Source organism: Mercenaria mercenaria, chromosome 9 (genome assembly GCF_021730395.1).
Source record: "Mercenaria mercenaria strain notata chromosome 9, MADL_Memer_1, whole genome shotgun sequence".
In the NCBI taxonomy this organism is placed as follows: Eukaryota; Metazoa; Mollusca; class Bivalvia; order Venerida; family Veneridae; genus Mercenaria; species Mercenaria mercenaria.
In genome coordinates this window covers 31,300,298-31,326,270 of record NC_069369.1, presented here as the reverse complement: position 1 = coordinate 31,326,270, position 25,973 = coordinate 31,300,298, and the positions used below count along the sequence as shown (strand labels likewise).

The 25,973-nt window shown below is 35.6% G+C and overlaps 1 protein-coding gene across 1 annotated transcript; it reads right to left on the bottom strand.

Moving 5' to 3' along the window:
- Positions 1-402: 402 nt before the first annotated feature.
- LOC123546844 (transmembrane anterior posterior transformation protein 1 homolog) lies at positions 403-25,765 on the bottom strand. The gene is made up of 11 exons (XM_053551155.1): positions 25,598-25,765; positions 18,063-18,193; positions 16,910-17,028; positions 16,065-16,227; positions 12,199-12,334; positions 11,187-11,284; positions 10,335-10,485; positions 8,387-8,496; positions 7,156-7,215; positions 6,530-6,675; positions 403-3,930 (listed from the first exon to the last, which is right to left on the bottom strand). The coding sequence occupies exons 1-11, from the start codon at positions 25,641-25,643 to the stop codon at positions 3,147-3,149; spliced, it is 1,944 nt and encodes a 647-aa protein (XP_053407130.1). The 5' UTR covers positions 25,644-25,765; the 3' UTR covers positions 403-3,146.
- Between the last annotated feature and the right edge of the window lie 208 nt (positions 25,766-25,973).

Below are 25,973 nucleotides of genomic sequence, written 5' to 3'. Positions count from 1 at the left end.
ATGGGACTTGACCCAGTCAGGTTGGTAATTAACCTAGAAAAAGAAAAAGTAAGTTTCAATGCTATGCCTTTAAATGATAGCCATATGTTCTTGCATGCAAAACTTTAACCAAGGTCTGACGCCGACGCCGATGCCAATATCGACGCCAACGCAGATGCCAGGGTGAGTAGAATAGCTAGACCATTCTTCGAATAGAGAGCTAAAAATGCATTTCAAACAGCTTAAGTACTATCACGTTATCAGTCAAATGTATAAGTCATGTTTACATGTGTGTGAGGCTAAGGCCACGTATTTAGTGAAGAACACCTGCACCAGGTATGATTTTTATGTCCAAGTCTGGTTATCTTACCTAGAAGACTCCGTCTTTTGGAATTAAAAAACCAAGTTTCAATAATTAAAACCAACCCTTACCCTGCTAAATTTCTACAATGAACTTGTCCATCTTTCAATTTGGCCAGTACCATTAACTGTTAAAAGGGGTGCTTACCAAAAAGATACTGACTGAATGGCAAACAGTGCAGACAATGATCAGACTGCACGGAAGTGCAGTCTGATCAAGGTTTGCACTGGTCGCAAAGGAAGAATCACTTGCCACCAACAGGCTAAACCTTAATTGTAAGTAAAGTTATCACTTATAAATAAATACAAAAATCTAATCAAAGAAATACAATAAAATAACTGTTTAGACTTCCATATCCATTAATGTAAAGTAATAACAAATGTCATGCTTCAACTCTGGAATGTTGATTTTTGAATACTTACTATGTAAAAATTAGCATATAAAGATGATGTGATATTTTCATGAAAGAAAAAAAAATGAATCCAACAAAACATAAATTCCATTTAACATCTGTCAGATTTTTACACTGAGAGAATACAATTTTAGACATAAAACTGACATTATTAAAGATATTTCAAATTTAAAAAGAGCCTACCGGTAGTACCACCCTTTGAGATCTATTGTACAGTTTATATATTCATCTTGGAAATTAAATCTGCATTTCATGAAATACCTTGATATGGATTAGGTAGATCAAGCAGTACAGTTCTTGTAGTAATATTGCCAGATTCTGTAGTCAAGGCCACTTTATAAAAAGTAATTTCCTTGCTTAAAATAATGGTAGTACAATGTCATTCTCTCATTTAATTAAAACGAAACATTGTTAACATGATCTTAATATAAAACATAACATTTTCCAGTGAGTCTTTAAAAATTACCAGCCACTGACAATTTTATGCAGTTAATTCATATAGAAACTTTTTTGTTTGATAAAAATTAATGCTTTATATGACTGTACTTTATTTTTTAATTTTGATAGATTTGCTCATAATCATATGTCAAGGCTGACAACCACTGTCACTCTCTCCTCGTACCACCAACCCCAAAAAGAACAAAGGAATTAATAGTGCATTTTTTCAAAAATATAACTTAAAGATGATTTCCCCTAACATATGAAAACTGACAATTTTTTTGTTAATTTAATATAAAAGACACTTTCTGTCACAAACAAAAAACTATGCTCACTTTAGTCAGTAACTAATTTATCGCTATGTATTCTGTTGAGCCTACATAGCGAGCATGGAATTTCTCCCTCAAGAAAATTTGGTATTTAAACTGCAGAAAAAAGTACATGTTTTTATAAAGGTATAACCCTCAAGCACTATACTTGGCATTCTATTCAGAACAAGAGCTGTCAAACGACAGCAATGCTTGACTATTCAACAGCCTTATCAATTGAATGAATATATAAGTTGAAAAAGGGGCATAATTTTGTAAAATTGCAAAACAGGGTTATGGAACCTGTACAATGCATATCAGTTCATAACAATGGACAATTGTGTTAAGTTTCAATCCATTCCCGTAAATGGGTACTGAGATACTAGCTTACATACAAAAACTTAACCAACAACTGCTATTAAAGTCAAACAAGAGTGCCAGACTGTCACGAAATACACCCGTCTAAATATTCAGTTACGTAAATTCAAGGGCTATAATCTAAGAGTGTCTGGGGTGATTTTGGGGATTATCAAACCTGGCCGAGATATTATGCCCACAAACATTGTCACCAAGTTTGGTGAAGATCGGATGAAAACTGTTTGACTTAGAGGGCAGACAAGGTTAAATTTGCAGTTTTTCAAGCAATTCAAGGGCCATAATCCAAGAGTGCCTGAGGCGATTTGGCTGGTTATCGAACTTGGCTGACATATTATGCCCACAAACATCGTCAGCAAGTTTGGTGAAGATTGGATGAAAACTGTTTGACTTAGAGAGCAGACATGCTTTTGGAAGCTGACCGCCTGCCCGCCAAGGGTGTTCACATATTACGCCCCGTTCTTTCAGAGACTGGCGTAGAAAAAGGGGCATAATTTTGTACAAATGCATAGCAGTTATGGAACCTGTGCACTGCAAGTCAGATGATGACAATGAACAAGTGTGTGAAGTTTCAATCCATTCCCATTAGTGGGTACTGAGATACCAGCTTACATACAAAAACTTAACCAAAAACTACTAAGTCGAAAAAGGGGCATAATATTGTAAAAATGCAAAGTAGAGTTATGGAAACTGTGCATTGCATGTCATATCATCTCAGTGAACAAGTGTGTGAAGTTTCAATCCATTCCAATTCGTGGGTACTTAGATACCAGCTTACATATAAAACCTTGACCAAAAACTGCTAAGTTGAAAAAGGGGCATAATTTTGTTAAAAAGCGAAGTAGAGTTATGGAACCTACACAATGTATGTCAGTTTATCACAATGAATAAGTGTATGAAGTTTCAATCTATTCCCACAAGTGGTTACTGAGATACCAGATTACATACAAAAACTTAACCAAATCGGGATGCCGGCGGACACATGAGTGAGTCCAATAGCTCTACCTATTCTTTGAAAAGTCAAGCTAATAAAGAAATATATCCTTATATTCCTGTGTCATGGACAATAAAAAGAAAACATTTAAAGCTTAAACAACTATCACACTGTGTATATGTTTAACAGCTATATACATATTCTTAAACTTACATAACACTATTCTTCATTGAAAAAAAACAAAACAACAATAACATCCAAACATGCATCCATGTTTTCAAGACTAGAGTCATCCGAAATAACATGTATATAATAAAATAGCATAGCTTTTAATGGAGATCATTCTACTTTTTCCGTCTTATCTGGAAATACATGTACAGTCTCTTCGACTGGACTACACTCTTCCTGTTCTGAGCATTCTTGGATACCTACTGTTTCAGGGAGGGAAATAGATGAGCCAGATCTTTTTCCCACTCCAAAATTCATAAAAATGCCTCTGTGTGACCTTTGAAAAACAGAGTGACCGTGAAATTGTTTAGGGGTATCCCCTCCTGGTCCTGATTCTTCTAAGGAATTCTGGGAACTTTTTATCTGATCATATGGTGAATTTGCAAGACTCTCATTAGACGACTGAGTATCTCCTGATGCATTTTGGGTAAAATTAGGCTGACTTCCTGTTAAAATATATTGGGCATGTGACACATCAGGTGATGTAAGAATATTGTCATGTGATCCAGATTCACTGTCATTTGGAATACTTTGGATTTCATCTTCACTTTCAGAATCAGCAAGTTTAGCACTTTTTACTTTAAATCCTCTAGTTTGTTCTATTGCAGTATCAGTACGGACTTGTGTAAGTTCTGTGTAGGAATCTGCTGCTAATATCTGGCTGAAATTTCCAGACAATTTTTCATCAAAGGATGCAGTCCTTTCATGAGTTTTATGGTTTACAACTGATGGTGCACTATCTGCAGCAGGTGATGATTTCTGATTGGCTGGTTCAGGCTGTTCTTGCTCCTCATTGGGTGAAGAGGCGGACTGGTTCTCTTTATCATAATTCTCTATAACTGTGTAGGAATGTCCAAGTAAAATAATGCTGTTTAAAACTTTGAAAGACATCAAACTGAAAAATATGAATATTCTGTGTTAGAAGACAACAAAGCTCCCACATTTTTAAAGTGAAGTAATTTCTGAGTGCGGAATGTTTGGTTGATTTGTGTTGGTTGAGTAAGGAACAGTACGAAAAGCACAATAAAATGAAAATAAAAATATATCAAACTTAAAATAAGAGGCTCAAATGGGCTAAAGTGGCTCACCTGGAAAAGATCTTGACCATCTGGCATTGTTTCTGACCAAGATAGGTGAGCATCCTTTACGCAGTTCATTAAAAGTTATTTATATTTTGCTGGGACTGCCCAAAAATTTGTAGCAATTAGAACAAACTTCATGATCAAAATTGATAATGGTAAAATGTTAGAAGCAGTTCATGAGAAAAAAATCATTTGAAGGTATTTCTATTTTTAGCTCTACATTTTGTAGTTATTTTGTGTCATAAGCGTCTTGGGTAGTAGTTTCAAATACTCTAATTTGCATCATATTAAGCCAAGAGTTATCTCACTTGGTTATTTCAGCATGGTCTGATGACTGGAAAGCCTTGTACGAAATTTCAATCCAATCATATAGTTCTTACAGAGATACAACTTGATAATTAGTTGTTTGCAAAACTTTCATTTTAAATTTAAAACAAATTCGAACAAAAGTTATCTTATTTGGTTATTCCAGTATGTTTAATGGCTAGAAAGCATTGTTTGAGGTTTCAATCAATTTTTTAAAGTTATTTCTAAGATACAGATTGACAGTTAGTTGCACTATAAAAACAAGAGGACCATGATGGTCCTGAATCGCTCACCTCTTCCCACATGACCCAGTTTTGAGTATGACATCGTTTTTTCTATTATTTGACATAGTGACCTAGTTTCTGAGCTCATGTGACCCAGTTTTGAACTTGACCTAGATATTATCAAGATAAAAATTCTGACCAATTTTCATGAAGATCCATTGAAAAATATGGTCTCTAGAGAGGTCACAAGGTTTTTCTATTATTTGACCTATTGACCTAGTTTTCAAAAGTATGTGACCCTGTTTTAAACTTTACCTAGATATCATCAAGGTGAACATTCAGACCAACTTTCATACAGATCCCATGAAAAATATGGCCTCTAGAGAAGTCACAAGGTTTTTCTATTTTTAGACCTACTGGCCTAGTTTTTGACCGCACGTGACCCAGTTTCGAAACTGACCTAGATATCATCAAGGTGAACATTCAGATTCAATTTTCATGAAGATCTTGTGAAAAATATGGCCTCTAGAGAGGTCAAAAGATTTTTCTAAATTTAGACCTACTGACCTAGTTTATGACCGCATGTGACCCAGTTTCGAACTTGACCTAGATATCATCAAGATGAACATTCAGACCAACTTTCATACAGATATCATGAAAAATATGGCCTTTAGAGAGGTCACAAGGTTTTTCTATTATTTGACCTACTGACCTAGTTTTTGAAGGCACGTGACCCAGTTTCGAACTTGACCTAGATATCATCAAGGTGAACGTTCTGACCAATTTTCATGAAGATCTTGTGAAATATATGGCCTCTAGAGAGGTCACAAGGTTTTTCTATTTTTAGACCTACTGACCTAGTTGTTGACAGCATGTGACCCAGTTTCAAACTTGACCTAGATATTATCAAGGTGAACATTCTGACCAACTTTCATATAGATCCCATGAAAAATGTGACCTCTAGAGTGGTCACAAGCAAAAGTTTACGGACTGACGCACGCACACACGATGGACGACGGACACCGCGCGATCACAAAAGCTCACCTTGTCACTTTGTGACAGGTGAGCTAAAAATTGCCAAATTTTCTGAGTAAAAGAACCAAAATTATACCAAATTCAACCAAGATTTATCTAACTTGATTACTGTTTTAGGTTTTATGACCAGAAGCCTTGTGTGAAGTTTCAATCCAGTACATATTAAACCTAATACTGAGAAACTACTTCATTGTTAGCTGCACTCATGTAAGTGTAACCGAATATTCTAAGTCGAAAAGGAGCCATAATTTACAATAAATTCAGAAAGAGTTCCCTAACTTTCTTATTTTAGTAAGAATGATGACTATGAAGCACTGTGTTAAGTTTCAATCCAATCCATTAAATGTTTCTAAAATATTATCTAGCAATCAAAACTTAAACCAACGTATGAGACCAGTGCTCTGCTGAGTAGAACATGTTTTGTTTGTTTTGATGGGTTTAATACCAGCACAATTAAGGTCATATGGCAACTTTCCAGCTTCTCATGAAAGAGGTAGACCGCAGATGCCCCTCTGTGCATTATTTCATTATGGGCAGGCAGCTGGGTAGAACCACTGACCTTCTGTAAGCCAGCTGGATGGTTTCCTCATATGAAGAATTCTACGCATCAAGTTAGGCTCGAACCCACATCGGTGAGAGGCAAGTGATTTGAAGTAAATGACCTTAACCACTTCGCCATTGAACCCCCTATGTGTGCATAACAGCTCTCACTATTTTTCCAACAGTCAAGCTAACAAAGCAATTATTATTAAGAGCCTTTCCTCCAAAAAGAGTTTAAATGCTTGTTAAAATTTTGATAAAACTTTGTTACATTTTTGTGCACTTCAATGCAACTATAAAAACTTACCAAAGATAAAGTACAAATAATATACTGTAGTGCATGTATGTGGATACTGGTATAGATTTAGTCAGTATTCTGTACAGTAGACAAGCTAAAGGCAGAGGTGTCAGTCCCATACGTCTTGATACCAGGTCAGAATGATCTGTAAATGCCTTAAATAAGAAAAAATATACCTACAATTTAAATAGTACAAGTTTAAATATAAAAAAGCCTGTCCTGTTAATGTTTTTTTAGTCAGCACTGCTTGCAAAAAAATTCAGTTACATGTATTAAACAGATGTCAATCTTCAGAGATTCCATAGGATTTAGCAAAATATTAACCTTCTGACAACTTTTATGACAACATCTTGGAATGAATGGTAAAGATAAATGATTTCAGACACAATCTGTTCTGTCAAATAGTCATGGAGAACATCTGCTTCTCCTGAGGATAAATGCTGCTCTCATTCTGATCTCCCTATTCAGCTACATATATATAAAGACAGATACACACACTTGACTTCAAAATACTCTACTTCTATAAAAGATTACCAGTATGCAATATATAAATTCAAAGACTTTACATTAACATAGCATTGTAAAGCAATATGAAATACAAGATCTGAATAATGATATCAAGTAACAATTCTTACCTGACTTTGTCGGCTTGTTGCCATATCAAGGGCTAATTTAACTTTAAATTCTCTATATACCTGAATTACAAAGTTTTTTTTTGTATGTTACCAGTCAAAACAAGCCATCATAAAAATATTGAAAACTAAATAAACTGTGAAATCAATTAATTTTGCGGGCATGAAATTTTGTTGTTTTGGTCAAAATAACTCTTTTGTAGGATGTGAATTTGTGGATTCCGACTTTTGAACAAAATTAATGGAATTCCTGCTTATTTGTTGGGTTTAATTTCACTAATTGATGCAACCTTGAAATCTGCAAAAAACTGGTCTCCCATGAAACTTAATAATTTCACAGTATATAACATATCTAATTTTTGGAAAAGGAAAGAAAATACAAAGGTATATTTTCTGCCCCTACACAAAAATCATAAGACAAATATATTTAGAAGTTGTAACTGTTTAAAACTTAATATCTGTATTTGCAATAAGCATATTTTATTGTTTAATTCTAGCTTGTCATTTCTGTGTTTTCATACAGGAAATACCAGTTATCAGAAATTTAAAAAAGCAAAATTTTAAGGAAAATCTAGAAGATAGTCTAGCAATTAATTTATAAAAGCCTAATACGAAAAGGTTAAAGTGAGTTGTTTTAAGTAAGTGACCATAACTGCTCTGCCTTTTAGTTAGACTAGCTCCTAGACTATGATATATCTTTTTACATTTTTATAACTGAATGTAGTGAGCTGAGCCAGTCTATATCCTATGTCCAATTTCAACATCATTTCTCTGTGAAAATCTCTAAAATAGACTGGCTTCTGTCTCTATGAAATTGAATTCGTTAAAAGAAGGGAAAAATGTAGAAATATATTTATTATTAGTCTAGTGGCTAGTCTACCTTTTAGTCAACTTTCAACCCAAATCCGGTAACAACATCTATGAAAGAGAAAACATTGCTGTAGATTTCATTATTTGAGCAGCACCATAAGAAAACCAACATAGTGCATTTGTGACCAGCATGGATCCAGACTGTTCGCTTTCAAACCCTATTGCAATTAGAGAAACCGTTAGCGAACAACATGGATCCTGATCAGACTGCGCGGATGTGGCGGCTGGTCTGGATCCATGCTGATCGCAAATGCACTATGTTGGTTTTCTCATGATGTGGCTCATTTATCTTAAGATCTCTGAACATTTTGATATCATATCATTTACCATGCACGATTGTGAAATGAAAGCTAAGAATTCTTACATCAGCAGGTATCTCATTAAACTTGAGAATAAAGGCATGTTTTCCCCAGTCAACAAGTATTTCTGATACAAGTACCATGAGGGCATCTGGTAACAACACCCACAAATGCTCTGAAATATAAAATTAACATCATTTTATCTTTCTTCTAGCATTTCATATTATATCATCTTAGACTCATTAAAAAGAGAACATCTGAGTTTCAATTTTAATATACTTTTTGTAAAGTACTCTTCTAACACAAACAGATATATTTTCCTATTAAACAAAGAAGGCTGAAATGAATGTCATAGTATGATAAAATCGTTGGTATACCATAGTAAATATGTCATGGCATAGAGGTAATATAGAGATGGAGTGCGGATGAGATAATTGGTGCTAATTATTTAATATACCACATCTAGTTCCCTACTGAGTTCCTTTCAGAATCCTATGAGAGATACCGCAGACATCTAATTATCACTATTTCACATGTAATTAATGCAATCCTTTGAACACACTGCGGCACAGCAGTATTATCACCACCGCAGTGTTATCGCAAATCAGCAGATGCATCTAAATTTCAACAAAGCGGAAGTAGTAGGTGACATTTGTACATGTGTCATAGTTGAAAAATTTAATGGGGATTCACCAGGAGAATAAATGTACTATAATTTATTTAAACCTGAGTTTCTGTGATCTTGTAACTCTTCAGACAGCTGTGACTCAGGAAAATATGTGCTTACAATTTTTCAATAGTTCATTTTAACCTAAATTCTTCCGAATTTCCTAAAATTCCCTACCAAATTTAGACACATAAAGTAAAGTCAAGGTATCAAATTTTCATTTACTGGGTGTCAAAAACGTGAGCAATTGTGAGGATTTTAATTATAGACCATTTTGTCGACTGTGTATTTACGTTATTAGCTCTGATAAAAGAGTTGTCCAATCTGCACAATGATTTCTAAAACAATGAATGATTCTGAACAAAATTTTCTGTACCGACTGTGCAAATTAAGGAACTCTGACATTCTGGATATAGCCCATTCTCATTCATCAATGTTCGACATGGTACCCCGAGATGAACCATGTTAAACATCTGGTATGTGAGAATGGATATAGTCAGGGACCCTCCAGTGTAGTTTCAGTGGTCAAATCGGCACACGAGTGGTGCATTTTGAATAATCGCAGTTAATTCTTTCCCTATCGTTTGACTGTTCACATTGAAAATATTGCCACTCATTGTCAGAATAACTCCATGTCCCTATTTCTTCAATTGATTCATTGAAAGAGAAAATTACTTCAAAATCTTCATTTTTCGTAATTTTCATTCGCCATATGTAATGCTTTCAAGATGAACAGTTTCGATGCAGATTAATTATAATTGTATGTCTGTGAATGACAAATAAAATGCGTGTATTTCATCAACTTTAATTACACGTCATAGTCTCAGCATTTACAGAACGTCGTCAAAAAAAAATGTCATCAGGTTGTTTTAGTGTAAACGGAAAATGCCAAAATATCCCAATCCCAGTATCAAATCACTCCCGCTGTTGTTAAGATCTCACTCGGTAAACTCCGTAATAAGCAACATGATATGTGATTAACAACTAATTGTTACTAACTGACATTACTTATTAGACGATAACAAAACCGCGGTACCACACAGTGCTTTCATCTGCCCTCCATCTCTTTACTACCTCCATGGTCATGGTGCAAAACAATATAGTGACATGCTAAAAATGGTTGGCACTATGAATATGTTGCAGATCATGCATTATTATGTTGGATATTATGTCACAATTAAAATAATATATCCCAGACTTTGCAATTTTTTAAAATCACTGACAATTAATTAAACTATAGCAAAACCTTGGACTTGAAAACAATAATATCCCTCTTTATTGTATAAATGATTCAGCCTTGCAATATAAGTTAGCTCATAGGAAGACACAAACAAATGACTACCTACCTATGTCCCAGGATACTTCATTCATGTTGCGTACACACACGACTGACAACAATATAACATAATGGAATCTCTCCTTCACGTCACTACATGCTATCTGATAGAGATGACTTGCATCTACTTTCTTAAATAGGTTACTCTTTATCTCTACAAACTGAAATAACCAGTATTATTACACCAACAATCAACGCAACAACTTTTTTTTAAAAGCAGAGTAATAATGAAGTCCTTGCAAAATTTGTTATACGACTGAATAAATTTAATCCTTATGATTCTGAGTAAACATGTTTTCAGTTATCAATTTACCCCTGTTAAAGTTTGTTTTATTTATTTATTTATTTTTTGTGGGGGAGGTAGTCTTTTGCGTCACATTGACACAATTTAGGTCATGTAATGACTTTTCGAGGAAGACCGAAGGTGCCCTTCTCTGTATTGTTTCAGGCAAATGAGGGCACTTGCCACTGGTAGAACCAAAATCTTCCGTAAACCAGCTGGAGACTTAGTTTCCGCACATGAAGAATTCTACATCCCAAGCAACTTTTTGAGCTCACATCAGTGAAGCCCAAGTTGTTCGTCAGCAACCTTAACCGATAGTCCATGGCGGCCCCTTCACAATGTAGTACAGTGATGATTAAGTAAGCAATTATTATTTACGCAATGCTTTTTCACAACTGAAGTGCAGTAAGTAAAGTGGCTTAATTTGCTATTGCAAGACCATATAACTGTCTGGGCAGGCTGGATACCCAGCTTGACGCTACATATCACTTTTTTATGTATATTCTTTAGGAAAAATAATAGCATTTTAAAAACTTTTAAATAAACAACAATATAATAACTAGAAGACAGTATACTTACATTATTTGACATCATTATGACTAGTAAAGATTTGTTATGGGAGTTGAAGGCCACATTGAGAACTGTAGCTTGAAACAGTATCAGCATGCAATGTATGACTAAACACATTGTTAAAGAAAAATACACATCTTCAGTTCTGCAAAATAATACACTTTAATGTTCCAGGTTTTTTTTGGGTTTTTTTCAAGATGATGAAGCTTATCACTATGCAGAAAATAAATCACAGCTGCAGGCAGAATGAATTTCGATCAGGTGTTAATGAGTTAGTTTGTCTAGCCATGGGTTGAATTGTAACCTCTGTATTGGTTGCCAGACATAATAATAGACATTTCAATGAGACCAAAATTATGCAAAATTGAGGAACAGTCAAAGTACATCATATTTTCTCTTTCTTTTAAGCCTTATGCTGTCCCCTTTAAAGTGAATAATATCTTGAGTTTTTCCAAGCATTGCAAGCAATACTATTTTGTATGAAATAATCAAATATGCTATATCAGCTAAAATGAATCAGAATGCTTTGTGAATATTTCTGACTTAATAGTAATTTACTGATGTTTTTTTTTTTTTTTTTTTGCTTTTGCTGGGTGTGAAGTCGCACTCAACATAGATCATAGGATGACTTTTTCAGCTTTTCACAAAGAAGCAAAATCCCAATGCCTCTCAGTTATGGGCTTGCACTTGGGTAGAACCACTAACCTTCTACAAGCCAGCTGGATGGTTTCCTCACATTCTACACCACAATTACAGTTTCAAAACCCACATCATTCAGGGGCAAGTAATTCTATAAAGTCTGCTTCCTTAACCATTTGGCCATGGAGACCACATGGAAGCAAGTTTAACACTGGACAAAATCCTTTTATGCAGACTTTCAAAAGTATAAGCAGTTGAGGAAACTTTTGCTAATAGTTACTAGATCATAACTTTCATTATCACTGCAGACTATCTGGTTGCTATTAATCACAATGCATTGACAATCCAGTGTATAGTTACACCTCTACATCATAAAGGATACTGACATAGATAATAGCTATGAGAAGATGTGGCAATGTTCCTATATGCTCCCTCTTTTTACCCCTTGGTTCTGTGGCCGTCCAGAACAGAGCATCTAGAATGTCATGGCCAAAGTTGGACAGTAACCTATCTGCCATCTGAGGTAAAAGACAAAATGGAAGTTAGAGTTTACAAACAACACAAGGTATGTGGTTAACATTGCCAAAGTACACACAACTGTGACACTGGAAAATACATTTAATGTTAAATTTAATAATGTTATTTCCACATTTGCAGTGGAGGTATATATAACACTTCCATATAAAATCAGTAGGCCAATAAAATCCATTCATAAAAAAACTGGTTCCTGTTCTGCTTTTTACACAGGTAATGACTGGGAACAAGCTAATACAGTCTAACCTGTACTAACGGTCACCTCCGATCAGCGGTCACCTCCGTTCAGCGGCCATTTTATGACGCCCCCGACGGATTTTCCTCTATTTTATCACTTTATTCAGCGGCCACCTGCCGTCCGCGGCCAGCGGCCACCGAAATTGCCTCCCGACCGCCGTATTTGACCCCTTTCAGCGGCCATTTTTCTTCCAAAACCAATTATTTTTAGGCAATAATCGCCGAAGATACCCGATTTTGAGGAGCACGTGGTTGCTAAGTTTCGCGTGACTTCACCACAAGAACAACAAAATGACATGAGCTTCTCAATTAAAACTGATAACCAAAGGTGTAATCCCCTTTTGTTATGATCAAATGGCCAGTATAATTATCGGCAATTAACGTGTCACCTCGTGTCAAATTTGTTGTTCACAGTTTGACCTCGGTTAAAGATAATACTCGATAACTAATAAGTAGCATAATATTTGTGATTTTTTATACTTTTGTCATCAAAATACTATTAAATTTATATGAAAATGTGTTTGAAAAAAAATATAAACCACTCTATCTTTTACGGAACGTAACGGCAATCTTAGATTTAGCGTAGACAATAAGCGCCGAGAGTAGCTTCCCTTACCAAAATGGCGAAAATTGTGGGTAAGGCTATTTTCCATAGGGCAAACGAACCACTGTGGCCATAGTCGACCTAACCCTAACCTCTAGTCAGTATATTAGAGTCATAATTTTAGTGGTGCAAAGCCTGGACTATGGCCGACTAAACTATAGAAAGTAGTGTTTCCCGAAAATTGTAAACAAACTTGTTTTGAAGTTGGAAAATTGTCTGTAACAATTTTTTTAGTAAAAAAACCACGCCGGAGTTTTAGATTGCTAAGAATACCATTCGTATTGCGAAGGCAAATGCACGTCATTGTATCCTGGTAAAATAATAATAGAAAACCCAAAAAGAAATGGGTCTAAAGGCTATAGACTGGTCAGAAGTCTGAAAAATACATATACTGGCTGCACCTCCGATCAGCGGTCACCTGGCTTAAGCGGCCAAATTGTCTGCTTCCCTTGGCTGGCTGCTTAAGACAGGTTAGACTGTACTGGTCTGACCATGCCTACAGATAGTGTCAAATAACTGTAACACAACTTGGACAACACACACCACAAACACTTTGACTGCTGTAACATAACATGGTCATTCCACACACTTTGACTGCTGTAACACAACTTTGTCCACACACAGACTTTGACTGCTGTAAAACAACTTGGTCCACACACAGACTGACTGCTGTAAAACAACTTCGTCCACACACATACACACTGATTGCTGTAACACAACATGGTCATTCCACACACTTTGACTGCAGTAACACAACTTGGTTCACACACACACTTTGATAACAGTAACACAACTTGGTCAACACGCACACTTGAATTATAGCAACATAATTTGGCCAAAAATACAGTAAAACAACATGGTCATTCCACACACTCTGATTGCTGTTACACAACATGGTCATTCCACACACTTTGACTGCTGTAAAACAACTTGGCCCACACACACTCTTTGATAACAGTAACACAACTTGGTCAAAAAACACACTTGAATAACAGCAACATAACTTGGTCAACAATACAGTAACACAACTACATGTATGTCAATGCACACACTTTGACTGCTGTAACACAACATGGTCATTCCACACACTTTGCTGTAACACAACATGGCCATTCCACACACTTTGCTGTAACACAACACGGCCATTCCACACACTTTGCTGTAACACAACATGGTCATTCCACAAACTTTGACTGCTGTAAAACAACTTGGTCCACACACACACTTTGACTGCTGTAACACAACATGGTCATTCCATATACTTTGGTTTCTGTAACACAACTTGGTCAATAAACACACCCTATAACCACCTGAATGGAGATCTTGACCTCTGTCCATTGAACTAACTAAAAGGGCTTTAAATAGTACCTTATTAGAAACCAGGACCAACATTTTCCAGCATGTACACATGAAAACCATTCAACTAAAACTTCAATCTTTCATCACCATCATATGATAATATGTTAGTACAAACAAAAAGACAAGTTGCTGTTTTCTCTGTCAGTATATACATGTACTTACAGGGGTCTAGCTAGGTCCAAATTTTTGGGAGAAGTCACTTCTCCCTCAAGCTGTTTTAGGGAGAAGTGGGGAGACTTAAGGGAGAAGTGGGAAGACTTTCTACCGCAATGATGTTGAGTGATTCGAAAGGTGGCTGTAATTTTCTTGTTTCTTGATAAAAAACATTGATGTGACCGTTCATTTTCTTAGTTAGATCATTTCCCATACAGTGGTTATCGTTTTCTTACAAAATTCTGAAAAAAGTCATTTTCAAAATTCAAGCCGATGCTATAAATGTAACACGCCGAATTTTGGTTATATCTTGTACATGTATGAAGTGTTTATTATTAACACCGAGCAAAGAAGTAGAAGTGTATTTATTTTTTATAGCTCTTTGCACCGAGTCATTCACCGAAGAATGTCAGTATCTCACTCGAAATATAAAACTGAAAGTAAAATGTGTATAGTAATCTAGAAATACATATTCAAATAAATTCATCAATGGGAGTCAATTTAACGTAGTTAATACATTACATGTCGTTCTTTTATCATAGATAACAAATAATTGTGAACCATATTCCAATTAATCGCATAGTTAATCAGCAGTTTCTTTAATAAAACATTGTTTTTTTTTGCACTCGAACATGTTGACAATTAACGCGAAGTGTCAAAGACGTAAACGCGGCGCTGATTGGCTTAACACAATAGACTCTGGTGTATCGGATAATTTGATTCGCTTTCACACTTCTCGGCATAATCTCGCAAGTACCTGAGGTAGGCGGAGCTTAAATTATGCTGCCGGCGTGTGTTTGTGTATTCGACACTCATTATGACACCGTGCAAATTGTCAACAGTCTGGGTAGCAGTAATTAGCGAGTGCGGAAATCAGTACTTAGCGAGTGCGGAAATCAAAGAAAATCGGGCGACTTGCATTTCGCTTTGAGGTTAGATTTGAGCGAAGTTTGAAGTTCTAGAGCGCCTATTTCGCTCAAGTCGCCCAGTCGCGAGAGCCCTGTAATAACTGAGTGTATATCAAAATCCCCTCCACTGAAAAATGACTGAGTGTTACAAAATCCCCTTCATACTTTTGCAGGGGGTATCATAATCCCCTCTGTGATTTTCATTATAGATATATAGATATCAGTGCTCCAAATTATATTATGTTTGCTAAAGGCATTGTATTTACGTGTTTTATGCAATAGACTTTTAAATCGTATATAGTTGTATTTGAACTTAATGAAATAAGTAAAAATCACAGAGGGGATTATGATACCCCCTGCAAAAGTATGAAGGGGATTTTGTAACACCCTGTCATTTTTCAGCTAAGGGGATTTTGATCAAGGGGATTTTGATTGTCTCCCCCCTGTACTTACATCAAGCATATTAAAGAAGACATAGAGTTTAATCGTGGCCTGTCCTCTCACAAGATGGTACATCATGGACGTATCTATATGTGTCATGATGAATGAACAAACCACTAGTATTATACCCTTCAGTATATCACAGATCTGGGCTGGCTCTAAAAATTTTCGTGACCTGCAAGAAGAAAAATCAAATACATGTATGTATATATTAGATAGATAAACAGGACATTTCTGAATCCTTTACATTCTCCTTGCATTTTTACCAGTATCTAAATTTTATTTTCACACACTTTATCATTTTTCAGTGTTATATATACGTTCCATGCCAAACTTGGTGGAAATGAACACGTGGAAAAATTTCATCCAAACAGAGGGCGAGTAGCTTTTAGGTAGCTGACCAGCAATGACAATTGACAAGTGACATGTTCTCCATATGCAATTTCTGCACCATGAGAAAACCAACATAGTGCATTTGCGACTAGCATGGATCCAGACAAGCCTGCGCATCCGTGCAATCTGGTCAGGATCCATGCTGATCGCTTTCAAAGCCTATTGCAATTAGGGAAACCATCAGCAAATAGCAGATGTGCAGGCTGGTGTGGATCCATTCTGTTCACAAATGCACTATGTTGGTTTTCTCATGGTGCGGCTCATATGCAATTTCTGCACTTTCCAGTTTTTATGCTGACCTATATTTACATCCGAAGAATGCCAAATTGCCTAACAAGTAGTTATACTGAAATTGCTGAGTGGCATTACCGGCCCACTGTCTAAAGATTTTTTAACCTTTAGCCTGCTGGCGGCAAGTGCTTCTGCCTTTGCAACCAGTTAAATATTTTTGTGGATACACATACCTCATAAATCCACAAGGCACAGTGAATATCTTTAACACTGCCAGAAGAATACGAAGTGGTAAGAACGTGAATATGAACAGGAATGCATCTAGACACTGGAAAAATCCGTAGGTACTAAACTGAAATTAGATAAAAGCAGAATCACTTTAAATGTATTTATTTATTTTGTTGGGTTTAACGTCACACAGACACAATTATTGGTCATAATGGCGACTATCCGAATCATTTTAAATCATAGTGCATTTATACATTGAAATATGCCCCTATTTTTCCATATGAGCCAAGCCATGGGAAAACCAACATAGTGGCTTTGCGACCAGCATGGATCCAGACCAGCCTGCGCATCCGCGCAGTCTGGTCAGGCTCCATGCTGTTCGCTTTTAAAGCCTATTGGAATTGGAGAAACTGTTAGCGAACAGCATGGATCCTGACCAGACTGCGCGGATGCGCAGGCTGGTCTGGATCCATGCTGGTCGCACACCCACTATGTTGGTTTTCTCATGGCACGGCTCATATGTATGATGAGAACAAATACTCAGAACTTTGTCATAATTACTATGCAGAGTACAAAGCAGATATTTACTTTGCAAGTCAGGCTTTATTAATATGTTTGACAAAACAGTCTGTCCATAATTTGTCAGAAATTGAAAATGTAATTTAACTAGGTCACAAAAACCTAGGTACACTTCCTTTTTCTTTCATTTTGATGGACATATCAAGTACAGTATACTGTGAAATTATTTCATTTCAAGGGCACAGACTTTCATGGTTTGGGCCCGGCTATTTAGTATGGATATGAATTTTTGAATTTCAAATTTTGAACGTAAAATGAAAGTGAATTTTACTCTTTTGCTGGGATTTAATTTTGCTGTTTGATTCAACCTTACAGTCTTAGAAAATTAGTCCCCCTTAAAATCAAAATGACTTCATAGTAAATACATAGATCTGGACAGAGAGGGAGTAACAGTTACTGTCTTCAACATAAAACCACATAAATAGTTGGTTATAAAGCTTGCCAACTCGAAATAAATCTTATCCCAATTATTATTTTATTCTCTATAAAACCTAGATAGGTATTTTACAACTAAAATAATCGTTATTGTCCTGTACTAGTGGCAACAGTATGACTTTGCACGTGTACATGTATGTATACCTTTTCAAGTTCTCTTGGGGTTTTCATGAAAGTGTAGACCCTCTGTCTTTTCTGTGCATACTTTTCCTCCTCCCTCTCTAACAAATATCCCCTTGTTAATTCTGAGGTGAAGTAACTAAACACAGACATTGCTGAAATATAAATGAACTCTAGTAATAAATTCAATATTATCTTTATATGACCTGTGCCACGGGAATTCCAACATAGTGGCACTGCGACCAGCATGGATCCAGACCAGACTGCGCGGATGGATCCATGCTGTTCGCTAATGGTTTCTCTAATTGCAGTAGGCTTTAAAAGCGAACAGCATGGATCCTGACCAGACTGCGTGGATGCGCAGGCTGGTCTGGATCCATGCTGATCGCAAACCCACTATGTTGTTTTTCTCATAGCATGGCTCAATTATCTTTTACATTTCTTATGATAAAATAAATTCTTGGGTGATTATAGCAGCCTATGGGCCCACAGGCCGAGGCTATCTGCAAGACCATCATGCCAATTATTTTCATTATTTGCATGACAGTCATGCCGATTATTAGCGTTATTCCCACGAAGATCAAGCCTGTAAAGTCATGCAGATTATCTTTGTTTGTGACTAAACATACTGTATACATATGTAAAATAAACTTAAGCTTTTCTGAAGTTTTTCTCTGCTTATCAGATCTCCATAATACTGATCATTTGACAATTTTGGCATACACCTTTTAAGTTAACAACCCACAACAGCATGTGATTAAGATGCCTATAATTATTATGTTGATTAAGGGCCATAACTCTGGTCTGACTGAGCGATACCTCTATCAAAACCCAAAGTGCACAACTTCATGTGCTGAATACTTTTCTTGTAATGTTCCATAATTGTCAGTCAAATACTTTTTGAGATACATACAACACAAACTTTGGCCCTGCTTATGCATATTTTTAACTAAGTCAAGGGCCATAACTCTGGTCTGGCTGTGTGAGATCCAATTTAAAACCCCTGGTGCACAACTTCCATTGCTTGAAGAATTTGGGTTAAATACTTTTTGTGATATGCCAGGGGTGTAAAATTCCACTCGCCCGCTCGCATTGGCGAGTTAAAATCTGAGTAGGATGAGTGGACCTCGCTGTATACTCGACCGATCGGGCGAGTGGTTTTTTATGTCCTTACTGAACCAAAATTCAGAAATTACAACTCCAAAACGTCAGCAAACTTTGAGATGGTTCAGTCGCTACCTGGATTTGACTGGAATTTACCCGCGAATCGTAAAGATATCAAAATGTCATGTCGATAATTTTCCATTCCACAAGCACGTGCGACCTATCGTATTAAATATCTAATTTACATCGACACTTACACAAAAACCGTACGTAGTGCATTCATTTTTTGACATTTTCCCTTCAAGTTTTCAACACCTCTTGAGAAATAATACTATTTGAATTCTATAATGATTTTAATAAGATATCGACAGAAATGTAGGCTAAATTCTATAAAAACGGTTGAATTTTCATATAATCATTTGTAAAAATTCAAACAGCGCAATCTTAGTTACTTATTTCTTTCTAAAAGTAAATAAAGGATGAATACTCTGGGCATAAAATTCAGACTTTTGACCAGAAAGAACAAAAAACAGAATAAAAAAATCTTAAATAATGAAAAAGCGGCAGCAATTACAATACATGGAGTAAAAATGATTTTTGGCAAACAGATTTCTGTTAGTGCGGCAGAATAGGTTACGTGACCTCGTGAACGTAAATAGAAATGTGATTTTAAAATAAAGCAATGTGATGTCACTGCGGTTTTTAATAAGTTTTAAATGAATCTTTGTACATGTATTTTTGACCAACAATTTAAAAGTTTTTTTTGTCAAACAATAATGTAATTTCCTTGAGGGCAAATAGGTCACAGAGGTAGGATATCCACTATAGTAACTGTCGTTTGAGACATTTACATTTTATACGGGATAAAGCACATTCGCTTTTGATAACAAATTAAAGAAGAAATTTTTTATTGATTTCTATTTTTCAGCAATTTTAAGAACCGATGCGGTACGATCAGACAGTGATGTGTCACATGGCGCGAAAACATGACGTAATGCCATGACAATCTCGAGCAAAAATACGGCTTTGATCTCCACTTCAGATGTCAAGATACTGACACACTTCTTTTAGCTCTTTGAGGGGGTGTAAATTGATCATGAAAACAAGGTCAATTACTTAGTTTATCAACCGAAAATCTTTAACGTTTTTTTTTCATCTCTTTCAACACGGGTGGATGGACGATGATTATTGTGTCCAAATTATTTAGATACTTTTCAAAATAAATATTTTTTGGGAAATAATACTATTGTACATAATATTCTTTTCATAAAAGTGACAGTATTAAAAGTGTCAATTATTAGGGCGAGTGGCTGTTCACTAAGGGCGAGTAGATATTACTGGCAACTAGTCCTGCAGGGCGAGTGGTGTGAAAAAATTTTTTACACCCCTGTATGCACAACACAGCTTTGGATTGATCAGGTCGGCATGACGTCACATCCGGAGCAATCAATTATGCAAATTACCTTGGAGGTGAAAGCAGGACCTCGCAATTCGTAGCGAATTAACTAGCAGTGTGCGTTGTAATGTCTTTATTTTTAAATAAAACAGATCAAGAGTCATCTTTTTTTATTATCTGCAGTCCTTATGCTATAGTACAATCTATATATTTTTCCAAAAATGTAGGGTTTTTGTGATAATTGATTTTGTGGCATTTTAAAATGGTCTGGAAAAAGTGACACATTATGTATTGTCAGCTCATCGGCGCTACGGATCAGTTATAATTAACACAAGTTCCCAAGCTTATTCAACAATTTTCCCAGTTTGCATATATACATATTAAAATAAACTAAATATCTGAGAACATAACATTTTTTATTCAACTTCTTTGCTTAAAATCGTAGCAGTTTTTTCTTTCATCTTTCAAAGAATCTTTCAAGTGTCTTGAAAAAGATTTTTTGTTTGTTTGTTTTCTCAAGAAAGAACAGATCAAATAAATAAGTAAATTAACTTTCTGATTTTTTTTATGTCTTTTTTAAAATAAGCTGATTTTCTAAATGTTTTAATGCTCTGAAATAATTATATAGCTGCCGTTTTCTGAAATGTACTTTGTGTCATATATTTTATTGAGTTTATTTAAAATGCTATAATTAAGTATGAGTCATTTAAATAAAGTTGAAAACTTATATTTTATTCTATATCATAAAATCTTATTGCAGTCATTTTTTGTTGTTGTTGTTTTTTCTTTATTTTTATTTTTTTATTTATTTTTTTTTTTTTTTGAAGAAATGTCCCCCAGCCAAAAACTGGTTTGGTGAATTGATTTTAAAATTTCCATTGAACTATATATATGCTCGGGCATGTGGGGTGGAATCCGGACAAAATCCCCTGCGGACAAAACCCCCTTTGCTCATTTTTGCATTGGCGGACAAAACCCCCTTTATGTTTTTTACAAGGAGGACAAAATCCCCTTTGCTGAATTTTACAAGGAGGACAAAACCCCCTTCACATATTTTACAAGGAGGACAAAACCCCCTTTGCTTTTTTTATTATAAGGAAATAAAGGGAAAACAATAATATAGATTATTAAGATTTTTCATTTTATTTATAGAAAGAGATGTCTTGAAGATAATTATAATTAATGTTTATAATATGGATAATTGATGTATTTATCCTATTATATACAATTATTACAGTTTGTTCCATAATGACTTTGAAATTAATCAGATTATACATATACAATTATACTATTTTGTTGAAATAAATAAGTGTAAAATATCTCATAATTAATTGACCTGTTAATTGTATGTTTTTCTCACTGAACTGTTCATTAAAGTAAATTCTTAAATAACTCTCAGATACTTTGATTTGTTATGTATTATTATATAATATATAATTTGCTCTTTTCATTCTAGGATGAAGGGGGTTTTGTCCTCCGTATAAATAATGCGAAGGGGGTTTTGTCCTCCTTGGAAAAAAGTGCGAAGGGGGTTTTGTCCTCCTTGTAAAAAACATGAAGGGGATTTTGTCCGCCTATGCAAAAATGAGCAAAGGGGGTTTTGTCCGCAGGGGATTTTGTCCTACACTCGGGCATGTGTATTGATTAAGTTATTTTTATGTAGTAGCTCTATTAATCCCTTTGTCAACTGACACCCAAATAACAGTAATGTGCATCTTCCAAATATCATAAGACCCTGAAGGCATACATTAAATGGATGAGACAGGAAATTATCTTAAGGCTCCGAAGGGGTATATCAGAGGGATAAAACAAACAGGAAATCAATCTATTAATTACTGGTCAAAACTGATTTTCATTAATATACCACATACTGATTGGTTTCCATAGTGATTTATGACTGGAATGAATTTAATGCTTTAATTTTGTGGTATGTGGAAGCAGTCAATTGTGACAGTCTAACAATTAACAAAAAATATGGATATTTAAAACGTACTGCAAGATATGACTAAAATTATTCTAGACAAAGCGTGCAAATTATCGTTCACAGTTTTAAATAATTGACAATTTAATACAAAACAGAGATCAGTATTTCTCAGTATTTTCGTAAACGGAACTCATCATTTTATTGATACGTCCTGGCTTTTCGTTGAAAAGAAACTAGCATGCAGTTATTATATATATATCATTTTATCTCTTCGTGTAACACAGTAGCTCTAAAAGTCATATTACATTTAAAACAATTGTATCATATAAAATAGAAAAAAGTGGAAACTTGACAGGTCGCTCAACATGACAAAAACGAAAAGACCCCTTTGTGCAGTTAAAGGTCTTCTATTGTGATCCTGATACGCTTCGAGGGAGAAAAATCCCTTCTCCAGTATTTACGTATAATGTACTATTAAGCTTTAAATTATGACACCTCTCATTAAATCTCATACAAATCAGAATTTAGGTAAGAGGTGTTGATTTTTAAATTAAATTTCGCGTGACTGAATCGCTTTTGACACCACAGTATAAGCTATTTGGCTTTCAGAACTATTCTAATGGCAGGCTACAAAATAGAATGAGAAAAGTGAAACGAATGAAAAAACTTAACTAGATGAGCTAGATTTTCTGTTTTATTTATTTTTTAAAAGACCTCCGATTTTTTAAATTATAATTTTCATCGAGTCCGTCACAAATGTGAGACCTTGCAGCTTACACAGATCAATGATGAATATCACGCCTGAAACCCAAAAAAGAAAGATTTCTTTCTCGGGAGTGATTTCTGAAACATCATACTACATTATAAATTCACTGACTTATTAATTTTGCCCAAAATTTTACTTTAAGCAAAGAAAACAACCAGCACTAGTGAAACATTAAACGCTTTTCAATTACAATTTAGCGTTTGCTGTTACCTCCGCTTGTTGCTACGCAACGCGATACGCTGAAGTGCCCGGATATCCGACCTGATCAATGGGCAGATGGACAGATAGATGGACAAGGGCAACTCTAAGTGCTTCCCCAAAATACATGGGTGAAAGTTAGAAAAACTGAAAATACTGAAAGAAATATGTGGGGGCCAGGGGGCCGATAGGGCCCCCGGTGGGTCCAGGGCAAAGCCCTGGCTAGGGGTTCAGGGGGCCAGCGGCCCCCGGAAGCTCCTGAAATACGCAACACATCAAATATCTATCTAGCCTTCTAGGTCTCACTATCAGACCATTTCAATCTCTCAGAATCGAACTCGGACAACTGCCATCGCCGTTAAATTTTGTTCTTGGCTTGTTTCTCAATCTCCTTGGTGTTTTAATCCGTTGGTAGAAACTTCATGATGGTCAGATCGGTCATTTTCTTCAATATTGTGAACAATCGAAATTTCTGCCTCCGATTAGCAGTAATCAACAGGTTTTTGGTTGTCGTAAAAGGAGGTCATAAAGTATCACGCTTGCTGAAATGATTCGTTAACCATCGGTTACAAACGGTTACACACGGAAATTTCAAATAGAATCTTCACTCTTATCCGCGGAAATAACCGATCTACAGTCTATATTTGGATGAATAATCGCCAGCGTTCGGTTATTTTCGGCTATAGAATAATGTTACATATGGTATTCCTAACGGAAAAGGATAATGCAAACTTGTGTTGCAATCAGCGCTATTTTTAGCATCCTGGAAAATATGAAGGTCATTATTTTCCCATTGATAGACGACCGCACTGGAACAATGACTACGGGACGAATTGACTTGATATCCCTCACCCCTGATTCCCCCCCCCCCCCCCGAAAATCTCATCGGATTTACACGATTTGGAAAAATGACCTTTGGGAAGGTCCAAAATACGGAATTCCGTCATAATACGGAAAACTTTCACCCATGAAAATATTTTGGGGTGCACAAAAACTGTAGTTGTCGACTCAAACATAATTTTCAGATTCAGATACTGAAGACAAAAAGAAGGTAACAACAAGAGCACCGCCTTGCGGGTGCTGACGCTCATCTGATTTTTTTTGTATAATAGAAATATTGTCCTACCCATGATTTTCTAAGTCTAAAAAGGGCCATCATTCTTGCAAAAAGCAGGATAGAGTTATGTTTCTTGATGTACAGTGTCCACTTATGATGGTGAAAAACTGTTGCAAGTTTTAAAGCAATAGCTTTGATAGTTTATGAGAAAAGTTGACTTAAACATAATACTCAACCAAGAAAACGATTTTCTAAGTCCAAAAGGGGCAATAATTATTGCAAAAAGCAGGATGGAGTTATTTTGCTTGCTGAACTGGGTCAGCTTATGATGGTGAACAAGTGTTGCAAGTTTCAAAGCAATAGCTTTGATAGTTTAAGAGAAAAAGTTGACCTAAACATAAAACTTAACCAAGAAATCTGATATTTTCTAAGTACAAAAGGGGCCATAAATCTTGCAAAAAGCAGGATGGAATTATGTTTCTTGCTGTACAGGGTCAGCTTATGTGGTGAACAAGTGTTGCAAGTTTTAAAGCAATAGCTTTGATAGTTTAGGAAAAAAGCTGACCAAAAACATAAAACTTAACCAAGAAAACTGATTTTCTAAGTCCAAAGGGGCAATAATTCTTGCAAAAAGCAAGATGGATTTTATGTTTCTTGATGTACAGGGTCTGCTTATGATGGTGAAAAACTGTTGCAAGTTTTAAAGCAATAGCTTTGATAGTTTATGAGAAAAAGTTGACCTAAACATAAAAATTAACCAAGAAATCTGATATTTTTCTAAGTACAAAAGGGGCCATAAATCTTGCAAAAAGCAAGATGGAGTTATGTTTCTTGCTATACAGGGTCAGCTTATGATGGTGAACAAGTATTCCAAGTTTCAAGCAATAGCTTTGATAGTTTAGGAGAAAAGCTGACCTAAACTAAAACTTAACCAGGAAACGCCGACGCGACGCCGACAACCGCTCAAGTGATGAACAATAACCTCATCATTTTTTTAAAAAAAAATCAGATGAGCTAAAAACAGCTGTCACTTAAGTCAAAATAACTAAACTTATCCGAAATTTTTATACTTGTCCGACCTCCAGTAAAGTTGCTTTTGATATGCAATACTTACACCGAAATTGATTTTCAGCCATCTTGAATGATTTTGTAGATTCCATCTATATTTTCAAATTAAATTTTATCCTGAATTATTCAATTATACACGTAATACTGGACAAAATATTGTCAATGTGTAACAAAAGTCATCTTTCGGAGAGTCATGGATAAAACCAGTGATCCGTTGCCGTACCAGTATACCGTTTTAGGACCGGATATCAAAAAGGAAATAAGATGCAGCAGTGACTGCTGCATTCTTTGAATGCGTATTCCTAAAATGGTACGTTCACATACATTTACACTCTGAGAAAGAAGAACTATCCTGAAGCTCTCTGTTGGTGATGCACACATGTACGTATTCTTGAACATTACCCCCACACCACTCCCTCCCC